The sequence below is a fragment of the Danio aesculapii genome, chromosome 1 (genome assembly GCF_903798145.1).
Source record: "Danio aesculapii chromosome 1, fDanAes4.1, whole genome shotgun sequence".
Taxonomy (NCBI): Eukaryota; Metazoa; Chordata; class Actinopteri; order Cypriniformes; family Danionidae; genus Danio; species Danio aesculapii.
Window position 1 is genome coordinate 47171563 of NC_079435.1, and position 24520 is coordinate 47196082.

Here is a 24520-nt window from a genome sequence, read left to right on the forward strand (position 1 = left end):
AAGCCTTTTGTTTTATTTATTTTTGCTGCATATTTTTGTGTGCACAAAAAATCCATTCAAAATTGCAGCTTGACTCCTACTGCACTGTCAAACTGTGTGTTTGGCCAAAATCGCATACTGTCCTTGTGGTTTATTCTCTACTATATAGTCAAGAATTATATAACCAGGGTTTCTACAGGTTTCAGCAAGAAAAATTAAAAACTTAAGACCTTTTAAAGACCATTATGAATGAAATTTCCGACTTGCACAAAGCTAAATGCTAAGGATTTTTTTTTTCTAATGGACCAAAACATTATAAAAAACAAATGTTATAGTAAGGAAGGTAATTAAATCAAGTTGGTAAAAAGAGTTAATTAATAGGAGTTAATAAATAAAATTTTGATAACTTTTGAGTGAAGTGATAGAGATTGGATGGGTGTTGGCCCGATTGGGTAGCTTTACATGGACATAGGAAAATTAAGACCTGTTTAAAATGATTTAAAACCTACAACACACTATTTCAGTGATTTAAGGCTTAAAATTTTGATTTTAAAATTTAAGACTTTTTGAGGCCCTGATAACTTGTGTCAATGCTATTTGGGACCCATGACATCATTGCAACTTTAACTGGAACTATCCTTTTCTTTCTGGAATACATTTTTCTTAAAAGTCATTAAAAAGATGGAAAAAATGTAGCCTACTCACAATTTACTCACCCTCAAGTGTTCTCAGAGTTTTTCCTTCTGTTGAACACAAAATATGATATTTTGTAGAGTATTGGAAACCATGACTTCCATGCTTGGGAGAACGACTAATTTTGGATGATTTCCAACATTCTTTAAAATATCTTTTGTTTTCAAAAGAAATAAGAAGCTCAAACAGGTTTGAAACAAATGGAGAGTGAGTAAATGATGCCAGAATTTAAAATTTTGAGTTAGCTTTCTCTTTAATATTAGTTGTGGTGATTTCCTTGGCCCACGAACATTTCCAGCTTGTTATCAAATTATTTCAGAACTGTAACAAGCAGGGTTCATACGGTCATGAAAAACCTGGAAAAGTCATGGAATTTTGACATGGCATTTTCCAGGCCTGGAAAAGTCTTGAAAAAACTAAAAAACCCACAAAGTTTTGGAAAAGTCAAGGAAATTAGTTTAACAAATATCTGTATAATAAACATAGGTAAGTTGTCTTCTTTTCTATCCATGGCCAAACACATGCTCTCACATCATTAGTGCTGGGTTATTAACGTTATCTAAATAATTTTACATAAATATAAAGATTCATTTAAACTAAATAGACTGTTGCATGTTTTATGATATGCTGTAATAACTTTAACAATGCATTATTTTCTTATTATTTAGCATGTATACATATACATTACATGAAACATTAGGTCATGAAAGGCCTGGTTTAAGCTGGACATTGCTGGTTTTGGCTTGGCTCCTAGTTCTTATTCATTTTGCTTTAAAAATTACAATAAAGAGGGAATTGTAATTATATTTTCAATAGGAAACGGATTTTTTGTCATGATTATAATTTTTTAAACGATAAAATACTATTGAAGGAAGACAGAGCCATGTATTTTTGATCAAAAAGTCACATGTGGCTCGAGAGCACCACTGGTCTATAAGATGACCTTCTTTAGTAAAACATTTATGTATTTTTGTAAAATATAGGGGCTTGCCGATTCAGAAAATTGCATTTTAACTGCTATCAGCGCTTTTTGTGAGTGAAACAACAACAATAAACATGTACAGCCAAATTAAAACGAATACCCTTGGCTTAGTGGTAGCATTGACGTCTTCTGAAGAGAAACGATCGTCTGAGCAAGAAATTCACGGAGAATGAGGTAAAACGGGGTACATTTTATTGACTAACATGAATTAGGAACACATCAGGAGATTCCAAAAGAAATGTACAAACATTAATTCATTGTTTTTGTACGCCAAGAGTCTGAAGTGCGAACTTGTATTTGTGTTTGGTTCTGTACGTGCAGTTACACATTCATCCACTGGGGGGAGACGTGAATATAAGACAGCTATTCATTTGTTGTGTGATCTGATGAGAAACTTTCCACACAAGAACTCTGCTTCAACAAAACCTCTCGAAACCTGCCGAGACATCTTGGTCAAACATTACAAAACTCTACTTGAAATAAATAACACGAGTAGTGCTGTTAAAAACTGCAAAAATAGCGTTTTCAGTTGACTTTGTTGTTTAACTATAATACAGTCTGAATCTGATTGTGAAACGAGGAGCTCAGCTGACGGATAATAATAGTTTAAATGTCTGCTTTTGATCAGACAGAGACTGGTGAAACCAGCTGCACAAAGGAAATGATTGTGAAACAAGACTTCTCTCATTTATGCATGTGTGCGCTTGTTTAGGCGGAATTTGACACCTGAAACTATTTTTAAAGCTGTGGTCATATTACAAAAAGAAAAAAAAAGACTAAAAATAATTGGTTGATAGACATTAGAAATAAAGTCATAACATATTTGCTTGAGAGAGCTTACAGAACACATTACACAATGGAAATTCTGTCATCATCATTTACTTACCATCTTATTAAGAGTTGTAGATATTTATTATATTACGTGCAAGACATTTGACTTAATATCCAAGCTGCTTTTGTCCAAACAACAAAAACAGATGCCATTTTACACATTTTAACTACTACATTTCAATAATTATCAAGCCATAATATAACTTTAGCTGTGCAAGAAACAGACTAATTCAATTATTTTTGGTAAATCTTTCTGTCCAGACTCCTTTTATGACACTATCATGTTTTATGAAGATTACATTATGCTATATATTGTCTTATAAATAAAATCAAATAAAGGTGAGTAATTGACGAAAGAATATCCAGTAACACTTGCTCCATTTGTTTGCATTGGTTGGTAACAAAAACTAATGAACTGCATCATTTATTAACATATTAATACAAAATTTTAGTGATACATTTTTAAAATCAAAAGTTGTATTTGTTAATGTGAATGTACTGCGAACTAACATCAGCATTTAATTATAGGAACATTTAGCAGGATTATCAAATGTTTCATTTGCGCATTGTTAGTTCACATTAGCTAATGCATTCACATATATTAACAAATAAGATCTTTTTACAAGCACGAAAGCCTCAAACTTCACCCCTAAACACTCACCAGGGTGTAAAAATAAGTAACTAATCCACCAAAACAAATGTATTTTTTGCCATGAGATTGGTGTCAGAATGAAGTCTTGTCAGAAATGTCTTCCAGAGGCTGATTTCATGGCAAAACAAAACTGTTTCATGTAAAAAAGTGGTGAATTCATACAAAATTGCACAGTGTCATACTAAAATGTATGATTTTTCAAAAGAAAGCCCACCACTTAACCATAACCAACACTGAGGGCATATCCAAATCATACTAAAACGTACGAATGAGATTGTATGAATTTTGCTATTAAATTATTATTATTTTTAAATTACGAATTGCTATGCACTAGCATGTCTGAATACAACTAATTAATTGGATCCTTAAAGCTGAAGTCACAGACTAGCGAAAGGTGATCTGAAGGGTAGTTATATGACGGCAGCCTATTAGGTCCGATTTGTTCGGCTGTAGGAAAGTCTAGAACGGCATTAACGTCAAACGCTCTGTGCGAATACCAAACGTAATCCAGTGTGTGGCAACTCTCGCCACTGGGTCGGATCTTCCACGTTGTGTACGGTGGCTCAGTTTTCCCATCTGTACTCAAAAGCTTATACGCACTGTCCAATCCTAAACTAGATGTTGCAAAATTCCTATAGACGTCTTCTGAGGGCTCGGCATTAAAATCGCCGCATACTATCAGAGGAACGGCTGACTCAGCATTTTCTTCTGTTTCGATTTTCTGTGCAATGTTTCGCAGGTTTCGCAGCAGATCTGCACCCTGCGCGCTTCGTAAGACTTCCCAACCGCTCCTCGCTTTCAGATGCGTGACTCCAACACAGAAGACCTGACCTGTTGAACGACAACGCAAAGCAGCGACTATTGCCACCTGATTGGTTTTCAGCATCATGGCAGACAGTCGCAGGTGAGTTGTGTTTACTGACTGAAAGCGCTCGTGGTTGAAGAACAGAGCGCAGCCATCAGGGCCGTTGTTGTTTTCTACATCGAGACATGGAGACCATGGTTTGGGGCAAAAGCTGCTCTGGTAGCCCAGGCTCGCCAGAACAGGCTGGAACATGTCAAAGTAGTGATCGACTTCCTGAAGGCAGAGGATGTCTGGTTTGTAGGTCAGGATCTCTTCCAGGATCATGTACTTCCGCTCAGGCCAGTTCAGAGCATCCAAGGGGCACTGCACGAAATTGTCCATGCCTTCACCTAGTGCTGCAATGGGACAGAGAGAAGATAGGTTAAAATAAAATGGCCATAAATCATCTCAAATGAAGAAATGCTAAAGTTTTAGAACTTAGTGAAGCAGTTTTGATGTTGTTGTTGTTGTAACTGCTATTATTAACTGTTAAAGCATTTATGTTTGTTTTAAGGATGTCAAAAAGCTTTTAAGGCAAGATTTTTAGGTTGGGTGGAGACCAGGAAATTATTTAACAGGAATGGGTAAGCTAGAAATGGAAATGTACATGCATTATTTACTCAAATCCTTCCAAACCTTTATGAGTTACTTTTTTCTGCTGAACTAAAAAGACGCAATTCTGAAGAGAGCCGGAAACTGCTAATCACTGACTTCTATTATGCTGCGTTCACACCAGACACAGATAAAACGCCAAGCGTGAGTGATTTACATGTTTAGTCAATGCAAAACATGAATAGACATCCTGCGGCATGATTCACGCGAATGATGCGGCACGAATGACGCTATTCATGTGAATGAAGCAGCGCGATTGAACGTTTTGCGCGTTTGACATGCTTGATGCGATTCGCTCAAGTTGGAAAATCAGAATTTGCACCACGTTAACCAATCAGGGGCTTGCTCTAGTGTGGCCCTGATTATGACGTAGTGCCTGTTGTTGATGTACCGAGGGGAAATCCTCCTGTCAACACCGGACAACAGCTCATCAAACTGGGCTCGGCTCAAGGCTGGTTTATACTTCTGCATCAATCGTATGCGTATGCTCCGGCGCAGCCATCGCGTGGACGCATAGCCCTCGCAGTGGCCATCGCACACCTTTAAAAAAGTGTAACTACACGTTGCAATGACGAGTAGCGCAAGCACTGTGATTGGTCGGCTTGGTAGCACTGACGAGTGTGGACGGGACCGAGAGCCGCGCAAACCCTTTGAAGTGTCGAGTCCTGTAAAGAAGGTCCAGATGGAAAGTTTTCCAGAAAAAAACAACAGCAAAGAAGACAGCGAAGAAACTCGACACAGAGGAACACAAAAACCTACTGCCAGCTAGCGTTTTGGAAGTGTTATTGCAAGGCAACACAAACAGCTAGCAGAAGTACAAATGCATGACAATGCGCAAGTAACGTGCCGTGGGTCACGCCGATCACTCAACGCAGAAGTATAACCAGGCTTTAGTCTGAAGCACTGCTGAAAGCTTCCATCATCCAGGTACAGTTTCTAGAGGAGTTGATGAACTCACAGAGCTGGCTGCACCTTTGAAAGGATTTAGTGGACTCAAACACAGCGCCAAATAAATCTACGATGTTTTTCAGCCTTCCTAAAGCATATAAAGCACAGCTACTCTCTCAATAAAATCCATGTTAGCCATTTTGCAACGAAGCTTCACCAGGCTGACAGAAACCCTGCCCATTATGCGAATCCGTGTTTATTATGAAATAAATTTCACGTGCGAATGAAGTGATTTTAACGCACAATGAAGCGAGTAAACTCAAAATGTTAGTGCGATTTATGGCAAAATAGCGTGATTTATTCGTGTATGCATCAGGACGTCTGGTGTGAACTGCAGTATAGGAAAAACAAATACTATGGAAGTTGATGTTTACAGGTTTTCAACTTTCTTTGAAATATCTTCTTTTGTGATCAATAGACGAAAGAATAGTCAAACTGTTTGGTGATCAGTGAAGGGTGAGTAAATAATAACAGAATTCTCAGTTTTTGGTCAACTATCCCAGTGTTTCCCAACCCTGTTCCTGGAGGCACACTATTAGTACAAATTTTGAAAGTCTCCTATATCTGACCCATTAACTTGTTTTGGAGTCTCTTCTAATGATCTGCTGAGTTGATTCAGGTGTGATTGATTAGGCAGAGGTTGAAAATGTGTAATGGTGGTGTGCCTTCGGGAACAGGATTGAGAAACACAGAACAATCGCTTCAATATTTGACAACTATTTCTAAATAGTAGACAACTTTTAATACAGAAATGTTAAAGTGACCAACAGTAATATCCAATGCTGATTTTTTTCAGTGGTATACTTTCTGATTCTTGTAATTCCCAACCAAGTGTGTATAGGTTAGTGATGTATTTCAACATATTATAGCTACAAATACAAAAAAGTGCATATTTTATAAGGATATTTGCTAAAAATTCTAAATTATGACTTCCCTACTAGAGTTAAACCAACATTTTCCTTTTATTTTATTATAGATGAATACTGCCATACTTTCTTAGCTTTATATATGTTATATATTTGTTATAGTTATGTTTTTTATCATTGACAATAATAAGAAATGTGTCTTGACCACCAAATCAGAATATTAAAATGTGGATCACACACTTAAGACTAGAATAATGACAGCAAAAAATTCAGCTTTTCCACCCCAGCAATGAATAGTGTGGTCACACTTATTTTGATGGTCCATTTGTTGCATTGCATCTACATGCCAACTAATTCTCATTAGATTATATGTAGACTCATAGGTTAGGGTTGGGGTTAGGCTTAGTGTAAGTTGCAAAGTTTCATATAGTCAGTTAAATGTCTGTTGAAGGAGCAGTATCAACAGATATCAAGCAGACAGTCTACTTATACTCAAATAGACCATCAAAATAAAGTGTTACCAATAGTATTTTAAAATTTATCAATATATCTAAAACATTTCAATGACAGCGTGTGTGAAGATGAATATATACCTTGTGCAAGTACATTCCACTGCATGACTCTGATGGTCCTCCTAGCGTCTCCATGCCCCGTCTGAACGAAAGCTCTCTTCAGATGAGCAGGTCGCTCTCTCAGAGCCTCTCTACATTCCTGCAGCAGCTCCAGCGGGTCGGCCGGGTCCTGATCCAGATTCAGATTGTCACCGGGACTGTACGTAGAGCCACAGGCGTGAGGGAGAGGAGATCTGCTGATGCTCTTGGCCAGGGCACTGTAGAGACTGCTGCTGCTGCTGCCGCTGCCCATGGAACACGCTGAGAGAGAGAGCGAGAGAGAGAGATAAGAACTAACCATCAATAATTTTCCAGGTAAATAGGGTAAAAATATATACAGTTGAAGTCAGAATGATAAACCCCCTGTATATTTTTTTACCCAAAGTGTGTTTAACAAAATTAATTAAGATTAAATTAAATTAATTAAATTAAGATTTTTTTCAACACATTTCTAAACATAATATTTTGAATAACTAATTTCTTATGACTGATTTCTATTAACTTTGCCATGATGACAGTACATAATATTTATATATTGTTTTAAAAAATTACAGGATTTTAACTGTTAAATTGCCAATTTCACAAATGATGTCACTGCATGAAGTCTTGGACATGTAAGCGATTAATAACAACATTGGCTTTGATGTGTGTTAGATTTTAATTTTTTCTCCCTAATTTACGGTTGGTGGCTGTTTTTGCCCCATTGTATTAATGCCCCGTTACAACCACGTTTGATAGTGCATACATACACAGTCTTTGTTTTTGTTTACTCCATGTAGTTCTGAGAGCTGAGATGCATACTTTGATTTTCTCAGACACATCAAGGTAAATGCATTAAGGTCACTCACACTCACACACACACACACACACACACACACACACTTTGATTTGCTGTTATACTCCATATAAAATCCATATAAAATTTGCACAGGCAGTGGGTTAAAAAGGGTTAAATGGTTAATGGTGCCAACTGATGATCAAGAGTAAAAATGACAAATTTGACCTCTTCCCATCGCCAACAATCAAGAATGCATGATTATATGGTGTCATAGTCATAGTAATAAAAAATGTGGTTAAAATGGAAGTCAGTGGGGCAAAAATAGGCACCAACAGTAAATTAGGGGAAAAAATTAAAATCAATGCATCACAGGCAATGTTGTTTCACGTGTCCAAGACTTTAATAAACGGTAAAAAATTCCAGTCCACAATTAGTTTTTATATTGAAAATACATAATTTTTTTGAGTGCTTTTTTTCACCAAATCAGTGACATAATTTATGAAATTGGTAATAAAACACTTAAAATCCTGTCATTTTTTAAGCAATTTAGTAGTTTGATCAGGACTGAGGTTCATTAACAGATTTTTGCAAAAAAATAAAAAATAAAATATTTATCTGATGCATTTTACAGCAGTTTAATTTAGTGGATGTTTTCAACCCGAACATAACAAAAGGGTAGTACATTTGCCCAGAGTGTATTGTTGAGTTTTTAAAAAAAAAATATATATATATTCTCATATTGTGTGTCAAAATAAGATTTGTCAACAAAAATCATTCTGCTAGCTGAAACACAGAAAAAGTTATGGCCAAATTAAGACTCAAAATCCCCCCAGAGTGGATAAAAACATCCCCAACAGTACATACGGGTTAAAGGCTTAACTAGGGTAATTAGGAAAATCATTGTATAACAATAGTTTATTCTGTAGACAATCAAAAAAATATTGCTATTAATGGGGGGATTTTAAGATCTTTTTAATCTTAAAAAGATTAAAGACTGCTTTTATTTTAGCTGAAATAAAACAAATAAGATTTTCCCCAGAAGAAAGAATATTATAGGAAATACTGTGAAAAAAATCTTGCTCTCTTAAACATCATTTGGGAAAAAAATTTTAAAATATAATTTTGAGAAAATGGCCATTACTTGAGAAACCAAAATTCTTCTGATATTTTGACATATAAGAGCTTACGATACTATAAAAACATGCTGTTAGTTTTTTAACTCAAAACTTTGTGGTTCCTCTAAAAACAGCTTATATTAAAGGCAGTCTGTCAAAATGACAGGTTATGGAATGTCGCAATCTATTATGTAATAGTGTGGATAAGCTCTGCATCTGCAGATGCCTATTTCTACTTCACTGCATGTTTAGCCCTGTTAATATGCAAAAACTATCTGCCAATCAGAGCAGTGAGCGTTTACTTCGGCCACGGGTCGTGGGTCGGCCACGCCCAATCAAACAAAGCATTTTGATGAGAGGGTCAAAGACAGCACTGTAAATAGTCAATCACTTCTAAACTATGTTTTTGATGTACAAATCTTGACAACAATTTAAGTGGAGGTCAGAGAACAGGACAATATAAAAAACTAAGGAAGTTCATGACCCCTTTAAAAATATGCATGTACAGACACAAATTGATAGAGCAAAAAATCTAAACTTAAAGGTGCCCTATAATGAATATCTGGGTATACCAAGGCATAGCAGAATAATAGAAGATCAGTATACGGAAAGTAGCATACTCTGAGCTTCAGACACCACCTCATTCTCATGTAAATTCCACGAGTGTAAAACCCCGGTGGATAATCGGCCAATCAGTGGACAAAATAAACTGTGATGAGACTCAAGGGCCACACCCTCCGTATTTGCATGTATGCCTACTTTAGGTCACTCATCCGGACCTGACGAGCAGCTGACGTCATCAAGAGAACGTAACTCATATGCAGCTCTGAGATCATAAAAATTTGATGTATATATTTTATCAAACACATGTAAACTGCTTAATGCTGCTGTCAGCTCAACTGTCATCTGTTCATGCAGAGGCTGATATTCATTTCTAGCTGTTTTCTTTGACTGTAGCTTCAAAATATATTGCTATACATCTATATCACTGTCTTTTGAGAAGTTTAATTATAATTTAGCCTTCATACAAAACAGATCTGATGAGCAAAATAGGTTAACGTTACTCTGATTGGGTTTATACTTGTCCGTGTTCTGCGTACATCATGCTCTGTGTGTGAGTGTGTCTGTAAGAGCGGCACGTCAGAACGGACCTCTATATGGTCAATCATGAACCTTCTGGTTCTAGGAGTAATTTATGGAGTAATAAATTGGCTTATAATTTAGTTTCTGGAGATTTTTTGAACTTACCGAAGCCATAAACCTACTATGTATATATCAGAGAATAATTTAACTTATTACACCAATGCAGTATATGGCACTTTTAAGTGTATTGTGGACATTTTCTTTAATTTAGACTGAAAAAACTGAACTGACAGGTGCATGAAAAAATGTTTATTGTCTGCAGTGTCTTGCTAAAAAAAAAAGAGGACATCTGCTCATGTTGTCACTGCAAATATCTGTCAGTGTGAACACACATTTACACTGAGCAGTTGTGCTGAACTAAATCAGGCTCTTGCGTCTATTTTCACCTTACTTCCTTCTGTCCTGTGTCTGCTTCAAATAGGACAAGCGAACACACAGTTAATCCATTTATCCTGAAAGCAGCAGTAGTTGTTAAAGACACACAAAGCTGAGAACAGTTCAGGCATGTAATGGCTGCATTGATCTCAGTAACATACTAGTTCACAGGTGAAATCTTCAGTTCAGAGGAATGTCCTGCTTGGCTGCACTGAAGCTTTTTGTTGGTCTCTAGGTTTCTGGTAATCCATCCTGGCCTTAATCAACTTAATCATGCTTGCTGGTAACCCAGTAGCCTCTGAACTGTCTACACTGTCTTCGGATATGGTCTTCTTTTAATATTAACAGGACTCTTATGATCATGCATTATAAATCATATGTTGAATCTACTTTGTTTTTCTATATGCAGTTTGGTTGGAAATGTAGAGCTAAAACAGAAACTTATTGAATGGTATTGTCAACCAAGGCAGTAAGATCGTTGGCATTAAGCAGACTAGTCTACTGAACTGTTTCGAGTAGTTTCTTTTACAGAAGCAAAAACTATTTTTGGAGAATGTGCTCATTATGTTTAACGGGTTTAAATTCTTCCTTCTGCTCGATGTTATAGCATGCCTACAATTAAAAGCAATAGAGGTTCTTCTATTCCCAATGCTTTAAGACTTTTACATTAGTGAGGTTTTAGTACATTGTGTGTGTTGTTACTCTTTTTTTATTGTCTTGTGTGATGTTTATAGATTCTATGCTGCACCAATAATAAACTTGAACTTGATTTATTAATTATTACTATTTAGGTGTGACATATTTTTATGACAATTTGGTTTTAAACTTTTTACACTGAATGACCAAAACAATCTCGCGGCAACTTTCATTCATCTGTTATTGTTTACGGTTAAATCTATAGGCTGTATACACTCACCAGCCACTTTATTAGGTACACCTTACTAGTACCGGTTTGGACCCCCTATTGCCTTCAGAACTGCCTTAATCATTTGTGGAATGGATTCAACAAGGTACTGGAAATATTCCTCAGAGATGTTGGTCCATATGGACATGATAACATCACAAAGTTCCTCCAGATTTGTCGGCTGCGCATCCATGATGCAAATCTCCCGTTCCACCACATTCCAAAGGTGCTCTATTGGATTGAGATCCGGTGATTGTGGAGGCCATTTGAGTACAGTGAACTCATTATCACGTTTAAGAAACCAGTCTGAGATGATTTGCGCTTTATGCCATGGTGCCTAATGCGAAGATGGGTACACTGTGGTCATAAAGGGATGGACATGATCAGCAACAATACTCTGGTAGGCTGTGGCGTTGACACAATGCTCAGTACTAATGGGCCCAAAGTGTGCCATGAAAATATTCTCCACACGTTACACCACCACCAGCCTGAACCTTTGATACAAGGCAGGACTGATCCATGCTTTCATGTTGTTGATGCCAAATTCTGACCCTACCATCCAAATGTCGCAGCAGAAATCGAGACTCATCAGACCAGGCAACATTTTCTATTGTCCAATTTTGGTGAGCCTGTGTGAATTGTAGCCTCAGTTTCTTGTTCTTAGCTGACAGGAGTGGCACCCGGTGTGTTCATCTGCTGCTGTAGCCCATCTGCCTCAAGGTTGGACGTGTTGTGCATTCAGAGATGCTCCTCTGCATACCTCGGTTGTAAGGAGTGTTTATTTGAGTTTATGTTGCCTTTCTAAAAACTTGAACCAGCCTGGCTATTCTCCTCCGACCTCTGGCACCAACATGGCGTTTGCTGCAGCTCACTGGATATTTTTCTTCTCTGACCATTCTCTGCAAACCCTAGAGATAGTTGTGCGTCAAAATCCCAGTAGATACCATGAAATACTCAGAGCAGCCCGTCTGGCACCAACAACCATGCAATGTTCAATGTCACTTAAATTACCTTTCCTTCCCAATTCTGATGCTCGGTTTGAACTGCAGCAGATCGTCATGACCATGTCTACATGTCTAAATGCATTGAGTTGCTGCCATGTGATTGGCTGATTATAGATTAGCGTTAACAAGCAGTTGGACAGGTGTACCTAATAAAGTGGCCGGTGAGTGTATGTTTCACAAAAAAAAAGTAAACTTTTTTGTTATGTTTGGTGATTTTATTCACAGGATTCATAATTCTGATAAGGGATGTTTTTAGGCAGCGAGTGTTTTTGCATTGGAAGAATTCTACGATTAAAACAGCCCTTAAACTGGCTCCATAATCAGTGCCCTGACTAGTGCGCAAGGGAGTTGATTGAGATGCACCCATAGTAGCTAACATCAATCATGTTTACAGAAAGAACACAAACTCATGGAATGGCGGGTGAAAGTTATGTCGTAATTAAAATTAAACATGCTCCTTATCTGACTGACTGCAGCTAATCTCTAGCATGAATCCAGTAGTTAACTTTATGGTTAATGTTAATGCATGGAATTATAGGTCTGAGATGACAATTAAAAGTATCAGTTTGTAAACTTGTGCCAATTGCAGCAATGACAATCCTACCAGTTAAAGATATACATCGGTATGCATTTCCAAAGAGAAACACATTTGTGGTATATGCTTACCATTGCAATTACCATTGCAGCAAATCATAACTTTTTGATTTAGTGGCTATTTCGCATAAATTTGCAATTTAATCATTCCCCAGAGAGGGGTAGGTTTAGGGGTCTCTCTTAAATCTTAATATTTTCATTAACATATCATAAATATTAATGAAAGACATGATTAGACATGTTTACGTAGTAAAACTGTTTAGTAGAGTGGGGTCAATTGCTATTGTATTGTAGATGTGCATTTGGTTGAATGCGTTCAAACTGCCGAAAAAAAAAAACTGCCTACAGAAAGACTGGTAGATCTAATAGTAAAATGTGTTGACTTTTAAAACACGTATTGCTATATATGCCTAAGGTGGCCGTTCAAAAATGGGGGAAAGAGCACTTGATTTTGTCCCCCCAATGTTTGTGTAGCTGTAACACCGGAAGTTGTGATGAGATCTTTTAGCAAACTATTCTTTTAGTATTTTAATTTTTAGGCTCCATATGCTTTAATTTCCATTGATGTAGGAATTTCAATGTGGCTCCAGGAGTAAATTTAGATTTTCTGTCATCAAAAAACAAATGTGAGTCACTTTGTGCACAACTGACCTTTACTGTATTTAAATGGGAGTTCAAAGTTCAAACTAGAAATGCAGCTCTTTCCTTTTACCAAACCAATTACATAGAGCAAACCTGTCCGAGTGGCATAAAAATGGCAAAATGGTCATGTTGAGGCACATTAACTTGCTCTCAATATTTTGTTAATAACATTTGGGACATTTGAAAGAAGGGATCCATTTAACAGCTTCTGAAGCTACCAAAACTTTAAATTCTCTATGCAATGTTACCACACTGAGATCCTGGTAGCCCGGCAATTAAATCATGTCTTATTATGATTAAATTATGATTAGAAAAATGTATTAACTTATTAAGTTATCTTATCTAATGCTTCTTGAGTCGGAGATATGCAAACTGTGGGAAAATATAGAAATACAGAAAGTTGTCATATGCATCTGATTTGCATACAAGACACTTTCAATTACGATATTGCTCAGATATCCTTCTTCAAACAGACAACTGAAGATGGACCAGAATTCAACTTTTTGAACAAAAAAATCCCAATATCTCCAGAAATGAATCATATAACAATTAATGTTTTTTTTAAATAAACAAGGGAAAGTTTAAGAACCAAAATCTAAGAATAGATATTTAGATATCTTTGATGCTTTTTGAGGCGACGCAGTGGCGCAGTAGGTAGTGCTGTCGCCTCGCAGCAAGAAGGTCACTGGTTCGAGCCTCGGCTGGGTCAGTTGGTTTTTCTGTGTGGAGTCTCCCTGCGTTCGCGTGGGTTTCCTCCGGGTGCTCCGGTTTTCCCCACAGTCCAAAGACATGTGGTACAGGTGAATTGGGTAGGCTAAATTGTCCGTAGTGTATGTGTGTGTGAATAAGTGTGTATGTGTTTCCCAGTGATGGGTTGCAGCTGGAAGGGCATCCGCTGCATAAAACAAATGCTGGATAAGTTGGCAGTTCATTCCGCTGTGGCGACCCCAGATTAATAAAGGGACTAAGCCGAAAAGAAAATGAATGAATGATGCTTTTTGAGTTACTGACATGCAAACTTCAGGTCAAAGAATACAATCATTGATTTTGTCACCATTGGCATATAAAGCAAGAAACAAACAAAACAACAACAACACACATACAATATTTTACTAAAAGACTTACCAATCTGTGTGCAAAAAAACATAAAAATGCTGTAATCTTTCTCTCATTGTCAATCAAAAACTAGATAAGACTGAGTTCAATGTAAAGCTCAGACAGTAAATATTTTACAGAATAAACTCCCATAGTATTATTAACTGATAGAATCCCTGCACTATAGTATAGACATGATACATGCAGAAAAGTACACCAAATATGTTAATAGAACTATAATAATACTCAGTATCGAAGTTCTTTACTCATGACCTTAAAAACTAATTTAAGCTACTATAAAAACTGGTATAAATAGCACAATAATAATAATAATAATAATAAAAGACATTTCATTAGATGAATTTATCTTACCAACAACCTCCATGATTTCAGTGCTGGATCTGGAGTCTGTCCTATACAGCGTAGTGTGTTTGTGTGTGTTGTGTGAGCGATGCGCAGAGCAGAACTGCACCACTGGCTGGGTGTGTTAAACTGCTTCTGACAGAATGAGATTACAGCCTTCAGACGTCAGGAGACCATATGGACGCGCATACTCACACGCACACACGCGCACACACACAGGTCAAGAGGTTTGTTCTAGGATACATAATGCAACCATGCCACCACATGTGATTTTATGCACGTCATACTATGCATGTCCTGCATCAAAGCATTGACAAAACACATTGGCAAATAAACCACATCACTAGTTATGCAGAAGTGTGATGAATAGCGTATGGTGTAATGCATCTAATCGTGGATGTCACTAAAATGGTGTGATTTGGCATGCAGGAACTGTTACAACATGTGACTTGTACATTCATAACAACCTGTAATTCAATAGTCACCTTTTTGCACACATTTGATATTACCAAGTAAGGTTGTGATCAAGAAAGGCTTCAAAACATAAAATCAATTGAATCCCTCTTATTAATCCCCTCTCTAAAAATGAGAAATAAATGCTATTGGTTTGAACTTTCTATTCATAAAAAATCTTGCCGCATTTTCCAATAAACACACTATTTTAAGCCTTGTGCGCACCAGGACATTTATTTACACTCACTTTATTAATTATTGGCATAGTGTTTTTTAAACAACCAATGCCTGACATTAGATGCCGCTTAATGAAAAACAGAAATACCCCAGTACACAAGGTGGTGCTATACAGCCTGTTTTACTGTAACTTCCATTCATTTCCAGCTGCAGTCCCACAGACCCACACGCATTTCAGCACACACAATCCAGGACCTACGATCAAGCAGGGGCGAACCATATATGGTTACATCAGATGTTAATGTTATTAACGTCTTCTCGGACCTCGCTATCAATATGTTTATATATATATATATATATATATATATATATATATATATATATATATATATATATATATATATATATATATATTATTAATAATAAATATAGTGCATACAATAGGCAATAGTGTATACTTTTTCACAATTCTGATGATCGAGCCAGGGAAATGGGGAACATTTTTACAATCGCCATTCAATATAATAGACTGAACAGTTTTCTATCAGTCATCATGGATGATCAGTCATTGTTTATCTGACAGAGTCAATAGCAGATACTCGTTTGCTGGCTTTGCTTCAACATTGATTAGAGCAGGGGCGTCGCTAGACCACATGCCCCAGTAAATGCTTTGAGATGTGAATTACTTCATATGTAAGTGTATTTATTAAGAGATGTAATTCCAAATTAAAGATATTATTCTATATGTCAATCTCTATGTTAATCAAAATGCAAACTGAGCATGTGCGCAGAAAAAAAAAAATCTGTGCATCACACGCTGCTCCTGCGTTGTGAAACCTGCGTAACAGTCTTCTATGTGGAGGTGTCGCACGCAGTGAGTTTTGCAAGTCGACAAAACAAAGTTTAAACAATATGATGGTGATCTTATTTAGACTAAGTATGGCTCCTTGTGTGAAGCAAAAATGAGGGATGATATGTCAGGGAGGTAAGAATTAATAAACCTAATTCTCGTCTATGAGTCAGGTAATGCTGTATTCACACCAGACGCGAGAGACGCGTCAAGCGCGAGTGATTTACTTGTTAAGTCAATGCAAATGCACGAATAGACATCCTGCGGAGCGAATGCTGTGATTTGTGCGGCGCGAATTGAGCATTTTGTGCGTTTGACCCACACAAGAGCAAGCTCCTGATTGGTTAACGGGGCGTGAATGTCCGATTAAGTTCAGATTTTTTTTTTACTCGAGCGATTTGCGCGTTAAGGGCGTCAAACGCACAAAACGCTCAATTCGTGCCATGCCCTTCGCGGCTATCACGCCATTTGCACCGCGATTTTCGCGCCGCAATATATATATATATATATATATATATATATATATATATATATATATATATATATATATATATATATATATATATATATATATATATATATATATACACATACAAATACACTACAATAGCTGCTCACTTAAAAAATTATGATATGTTCAGTTAGATCTGCTAATATTATACAATTAATTAAACAATTAAAAAACAAAATATCCTCCAGTATAATTTTGTGCTAATATACCTCAGTGCCACTCAACTTGATGTTTTAAGGTCATGCTTAAAAGTCACACATCAAAAATAGCTTCATCAACACAAACAGAATGAGGGGAAGCACAGCAACAGTATGACAGACCAAAACAACTCTACTAAAGGGTTAACGTACTTTAAGGATGAACCTTCATGTTACTGATTGAATGTGTCGTAACAAATGACGATATCTGCCCTTATCTCTTTCTGATTCATTCATGAGGTTAATCAGATCTCCTGAAGTTTGACTCGTAGTTAACCTGCTTATCTATGCCATAAAAGAAGCCGTTCAGCTGCGAGGGACAGCCGATGCAGTCAGGGAAAATTTTAGAAGATAAGATATAATGAGATTTACGCACCAGAGTACATAAAAAGGTCTGTTTATGCTTGACTGCTTCATGCATTTTCATTGATTTGATAGCCATCCGATTGCTTAAAGGCCATATCTGCATCCATAGTATGCAAAAACACTATGTCAAAACAACAGTACTATGTTGGAATATTTCAAATTTTTAATAGTATTAAAGTTACTAGTGCGCAGCACGTTGGCACAGTGGTTAGCACTGTCACCTCACAGCAAGAAAGTCGCTGGTTCGAGTCCCAGCAGGGCCAGTTGGCATTTCTGTGTGGAGTTTGCATGTTTTCCTCGTGTTCGTGTGGGTTTCCTCCGGGTGCTCCGGTTTCCCCCAAAGTCCAAAGATATAGGTGAATTGAATAAACTAAATTGGAATAGTTGGCGGTTCATTCCGCTGTGGCGACCTCTGAAATAGAGAAGGAAAATGAATGAATGAATGACAATTGACAACATGAAGAATACAGGATATCATTCATTTTCCTTCAGCTTTGTCCCTTGTTTATCAGAGGTCGTCAGAGCGGAATGAACCGCCAACTATTCCAACATATGCTTTACGCAGCGGATGCCCTTCCAGCTGCAACCCAATACTGGGAAACATCAATACACTCTTGCATTCACACACATACACTATGGACTCTATGGGAGAAAACCCACGCGAACAGGGGAAGAACATACAAACTCCAAACAGAAATGCCAACTGACCCAGCTAGGGCTCGAACCAGCGACCTTCTTGCTGTAAGGCGATTGTGCTACCCACTGCGCCACCGTGTTGCCCTACCTGAATACATGATATCTGAAATACAATTACACTAGACAGAACAGAACATGCTTTCAAAGGTTGAGAATGAAATGTGTTACAATGCGAGTTACAAAGGTACATAACATACTGTACCACTTAAAGTTTGATCTGATTTAAATCAATGACATTTGTTAAAGCAATAGTCACCAAGTAGCTTATATTTTCCATGAAAACTGGGGAAAATGAAGATTCCAGCACTACTTGTAACAAAATGGAAACAAATTTAGAATTTATCAGCTAAAAAATGTCTTATTTTTGTTACAAGTAGTGCAGGAATCTTCTTTTTCCCCTAGTTTGTATTTTCTTCGATGTATCTTGTGTAGTGTTTGAGCTGCTCCAGACCTCATTAGATTAAAACTGGACAATTACTTTGTATATTTCTTCTCTAGTCAACAAAAACAGTCCAAAATAACCTAAAAGCATTTTTACATTACCATTGAGGCTTTCATACTATGTAAGGCAAGGCAAGTTTATTTATATAGCACATTTCATACACAGCGGCAATTCAATGTGCTTTACATAAACAGGAATACAAGAGACAAGTATAAGAAAATAAAAACAAATAATAAGTAAAAACAGATTAAAATGTGTTAAAACAGGTTATAAAAGAATGAAAAAGAAAAGAAATACACAATAGTGCGAACTAAATTTCCCTCAGGTGATTTTCCTGGTTGCATTCACACCATAATAGGACTTCTAAGAACTAGCCACCAGGCCCAGTTATCCTAGAACTAAATTTTGTCCTTGGGTGATTTTCCTGGTTGCATTCACACCATCATAGGACTTTTGAAGTGACGCATACTGACCAAACGCAAGATCAAGCATAACTTCCAACAAAAAACTGGGGGATAGGGGATGCTGTGAGTGAAACTGTGAGTTTGTTGTGCGTTTTGTGAAATCAGAGTTGAAATGTAGACTTGAAACTATGCAGTTTATAAAATTATTTATGAGAATGTGTATTGTTGCAAATCACAGGGGTTGAGACACCGCAGACAAAGCCAAAAGGTAACACGTCTAACAATAGATTTTATATATTTTTTATGTATTCAATTCAATTCATGTTTATTTCTGTAATGCTTTTACAATGTAGATTGTGTCAGAGCAGCTTAACATAGAAGTTCTAGTAAACTGAAACTGTGTCAGTCTAGTTTTCACGCTTACATATGTATGTTTTGTAACACTTTATAATAATGTGCTGGTGAATGCATTTGCCCGATAAACGTATAATTTTGTTTAACTCAGAAGTAGGGAGTGAATTTAGTTCTCCCAAAAGGCAGTATTATATCTGTTCCCAATGTGAAAATAACCAAAAAATGTCTACTTCCGCCTGTAATTATGAAAAACGATTAAAAATTCCTCTGGTGTAAACAGAACAGAAAGAAACAGAAGAAAGAAAATGGGTTTTGTAAATAATCTGCTCCTATTTTTCCTTTTCACAGTCTCGCTCGCTTTTGAAAGAAACCAATTACAAGTGATCTAAGGGTATTTTGATTAAAAAAACAACAACAACTGTTTCAAATTGGGAATAACACCTTTGTTTTTTTTTTGAAAATCTGTTGCATTATGACACTGTCAAAACAACTCCCTCATTCACATGAATTAAATTTTTGGTGTGAACTACCCTTTAAATGACGTCAATGTTTTGAACGGTTACGTCTTGACGCCAGTAGGTGGCGAAATTGGATTTATGTGCAACTCAACAACTCGTTAAATTGGGGGAACAAAACGTCACATTCATTGCTCGGAGGTCTTAACAGTATTCCTCCGTTTTTACTTTGTTTGTAACTGGTAATAGTGTGTCAAAAATGTAAGTTAATCGATTTAGCTTCATTGAACAGTTTTATAAAGTCAATATAATTATTCCAGTGATGACAACAACAACTGATTTCCCGCAGCCTCTTGCTCACTGAATAATCACTTAATAATTCACTTTCTGAACTAGTTGCTGAGAGTTATTGTGATGTAATTTTCTTACACTGGAACATTATTATTTCTACATTTTGATAACATGTCGTTCTGTATAACCAATTGTCTAAACTCAAATTTCAAGCAATGTTTCTTAAATGTCATTGTTAATAATATGCTTATCAACAAGTGGACTGATTGTGCTTTTTAAACAGTGACGATCACATGAGCTAGTAGAGCTCACGCAGCACTTTAACATGATTTTGATTTATGACTTGCATGCTTTTTAAATTCATTTCATGTCTGTAGTTTGGAGGAGAGTCTGAATGAGCTCTGCGCTTCACTGCGGACCGATGAAACACAAATGCAGAGAAAAAATAAAGGATGACATGATTGTATACAATAAAGGTAAGCATTGCTATGGGTAGCCGATGTCATCACTCACCAGATTGGCTTCAAATACTGAGTATTCCTCTCTACGCTGGTTAAAACCCACTGAAGACAAAAGTCACCTTCATCTTCTGAGTAAATTATTAGCAAATTTAATTTTTTGGTGTGAACTACCCTTTGAACCCTGCTGAAAAATCCAGCTTAAACCCGCCTAGTCTGGTTGGCTGGTTTTAGCTGGTTGACCAGACTGGTTTTAAAGGGGTTTTGGTCATTTCCAGGCTGGTTTCCAGCCATTTCCAGCTTGGTCTTAGCTGGTTAGGCTGGAAAATGACCAGCTAAATCCAGCTAAAACCAGCTTGAGCAGCCTGGTTTAAGCTGGACATAGCTGGTTTTGGCTGGGCTCCCAGCCTGTCTAGGCTGGTCAAGCTGGTTTTAGCTGGTCATTTTCCAGCCTGACCAGCTAAGACCAGGCTGGAAATGGCTGGCCACCAGCCTGGAAATGGCCAAAACCCCTCTAAAACCAGGCTGGTCGACCAGCTAAAACCAGCCAACCAGCCTAGGCTGGTTTAAGCTGTTTTTTTCACTAGGGAATGACGTCAATATTTTGAACGGTTACGTCTTGACGCCAGTAGGTGGCGAAATTGGATTTATGTGCAACTCGACGACTCATTAAATTGGGGAACGAAACGTCACGTTCATTGCTTGGAGGTCCTAACAGTATTCCTCCGTTTGGAACTGGTAATATTGAGTCAAAAATGTAAGTTAATCAATAGCTTCATTGAACAGTTTTATAAAGTCAATATAATTATTCCAGTGATGACAACTGATTGCCCGCAGCCTCTTGCTCACCGAATAATCACACTCATGCTGACTTTCCGAACTAATAGTTGCCGAGAGTAAAATAACTGTGATGTAATTTTCTTACACTGGAACATTATTATTTGTACATTTTGATAACACGTCGTTCTTTATAATCAAATGTAAAAAACTCGAATTTAAAAGTTTCTTAAATGTCATTGTGAATAATGTTTGTCAAAAAGTGTATTGAGTGTCCTTCCTAAACAGTGACGGTCACGCGAGCTAGTGGAACACACGCAGCACTTTAACATGATTTTGGTGTATAACTTGTATGTTTTTTAATTAATTTCATGTCTGGTTTGGAGGGGAGTCTGAATGAGCTCTGCGCTTTACTGCGGACCGATGAAACACAAATGCAGAGAAAACATAAAGGACGACACGAGCGTTTACAATAAAGGTAAGCATTGCTATGAGTAGCCGATGTCATCACTCACCAGATTGGCTTCAAATACTGAATATTCCTCTATTGCGCTGTTTATTGCCTGTGTCGATGCGATCTGCCTCCGTTTGGAAACATAAGTGACCTCCTCTAGCAAACACGTGCCACGAAAACAGCTGTATAAACCAAAGCAAGGTCACTGGACTGGGGGTTGCTGATCAGCGGAGTTAGACCGCCATCTCCTGGGCTGAGTCGGTGTTGCATGTGGAAATACAGAATTGTTCCGCTTTTGTATTCAAGTATCAATTTATTTAGATTATTATGATAAAATATTATTAACATTATCATAGACACAAAATGAACACCAGAAATATCTTCAGATTTTAATGTTAGCCTATGAACAGCTATAGGAAACATTTTCATTAACTTAAAAACAATTTCAATATTTCGATATTTTAATTGTTAATCAGACACATCACTATAAATTAGATATAAATATAATATAGATATAATATTGTGTAAGAACAAAAGTAAAAAAATGTAAGATGAGGACTATTAAAACACTCTCCATGTCTGATAAATAAGAGCCAGATCCTGTCCGAAAATGTCTGTTTCTCTGGATATCCAGACAACAAGCCAGCAGAGCCGCCTAATACCCAAACCTGTTAACCTGTATTCAACTGAATTAACAATCTTCTATCAACATAGAAGTTGACTGAAAAAACTAGAGAGGTGCAGAAGCAGGAGACAAAGTAATGACGAAAACAGCCGAGTTTATTGAATAATCTTATTGCGTGTGTTTTAATGCTCAGACTTCATCTGACCAGGACAAATCCAATAAGTGTTATTATACCACAAGCAACAGCAATGGAAAATTACTGCTTCACAACATTGTCCAGTGACAATACAGACCTTGAAATGGAGACATTCTCTTATCTCATATTCAAGAAAACAAGTGTTGAATCCTCACAGTCAAAATATCATAACAACATGGAAAAAAGGAAATTATAATAAAGCAACAATTATAGAAAAATAGTAATAATAAAATATAAAATCATAATGAAAGTGTATATATATATATAATATAATATATATATAATTTCAGAATAACAAAATATTGCAACGTTATACTAGTCGTCATTGTAATTATACATGCAATTACAGAAATTAGACATAATTAAAATTTAAGTGCAATGTAAAACATGCATGTGTAAAATAATTATAAGTACAATGTATCAAATGATTCATTTAAATGTATATAATAATTAAGGCTACTGAATATAAAGTGGGACCATAGTGTCAATTGCAGGAGGCCATTAACAAAGAAGCCTTGTTATAGTAAATGCAATGCTTATTTATTCATCTGTAATCATTGGGGTTGTAAAATATATCTCCATTAAAATATCAAATGCTGCTTTCTTCCAAACACCTTGCGGCTTTCGGATATGATGAAGCAGAATATTGACACCAACAGTGATGGGAGCAGGTGGTGTTAAATGCTGATAAAACCTGGTTTTGGGTTGATCTGATCTTTCTTTCAGGTCCCTTGGGCAAACACATGGGCTCTTATTCATGAAACACGAGCAGAATAAATTTGTGCATTAATCGTTCATAAATCCATTTGCTGCAAATTGTTGCATTCGGTTCAATAGGACAGAGGAAGTACAGGCCCATTTTTCACAGAGGCCCATTCTGTGATATGAATTAGATTTTTCTAACATTTTTATATGTTCCCGATCCCCAGTAGATCCATACATCCCTCATTTTCATTTATAAATGATAAGATATACAAACCAATTGGACATGCTTGAACAGGTAGAGTATCCACTTTGGATTCAGCTGCGCCTGTAGCTTATGAGGTTTAATGAAGCATAGATGCAAGATGGAGCCAGATTTGTAAGAACAGTGAGGGGTATGATAAATTATAACACATTAGATTACCTAAAGCGTCATTTATTATTGCAGGATGAAGGAAAGAGGACCATAAATGAATGAATTGGAAAAGAAAAATAAATTGGAAGGGAAAAATAATTCGGTATAAACTTGGCCATTAGAATTTCAGTGCAGGACAAAGATGAAAATATCTGTATGTAATATGTAATAATATGGATTGTGTGTGTGTATATGTAATATATCTTAATTAATTCTTATAAATTAGAATGTGCTGTGTGAATTTCTTCTCTCTGAATGTTAAAATAAGACTAACATGCATTTTAACCTCTAAAATCTAACAGATATGATTTACAACCACTAAAATATAATTCAGTTTAACAATAGTTCAGAACAAGAATCATGCTAAAAAACTTCAAGTATTATAGTTCAGCTCCAACATAATTAAATGTAGTGGTGTTAGTGAGGCCAGCACGGGCACTCAACCTGCTGTCTCTGTGGGTCCTAACGCCCCAATATAGTGAAGGGGACTCTAAACTGTCAGTGAGCGCTGTCTTTCGAATGAGACGATAAACATAGCCGCTTAACATAGAAGTTCTAGTAAAGTCCAGATTTCAGAGTTGAAGTTCAGTTTAGTTCAGTCCAGCGTGGTTTTAATTTCACTGCTGAAAGTTCAAACACTGAAGAGCAAATCCATTGATGCCCCAA

General features: G+C 36.7%; 1 protein-coding gene across 3 annotated transcripts; it reads right to left on the reverse strand.

Moving 5' to 3' along the window:
* Nucleotides 1-1824: 1824 nt before the first annotated feature.
* Nucleotides 1825-22098, reverse strand: noctb (nocturnin b). Of its 3 annotated transcripts, none has more exons than XM_056461523.1 (3): nucleotides 21978-22098; nucleotides 7001-7279; nucleotides 1825-4337 (listed from the first exon to the last, which is right to left on the reverse strand). In XM_056461523.1, the coding sequence occupies exons 2-3, from the start codon at nucleotides 7269-7271 to the stop codon at nucleotides 3487-3489; spliced, it is 1122 nt and encodes a 373-aa protein (XP_056317498.1). In that variant the 5' UTR covers nucleotides 7272-7279; nucleotides 21978-22098; the 3' UTR covers nucleotides 1825-3486. The 3 variants fall into 3 exon arrangements, with proteins under 3 accessions (XP_056317498.1, XP_056317507.1, XP_056317490.1); XM_056461532.1 differs by lacking the exon at nucleotides 21978-22098 and adding an exon at nucleotides 20741-20771; XM_056461515.1 differs by lacking the exon at nucleotides 21978-22098 and adding an exon at nucleotides 15041-15141.
* Nucleotides 22099-24520: the final 2422 nt, after the last annotated feature.

Coding starts and splice junctions, on each gene's coding strand:
- noctb (XM_056461515.1), bottom strand. Junction 4,338..7,000: donor GTGGAATGTACTTGCACAAG/GTATATATTCAT, acceptor GTCCCATTGCAG/CACTAGGTGAAGGCATGGAC.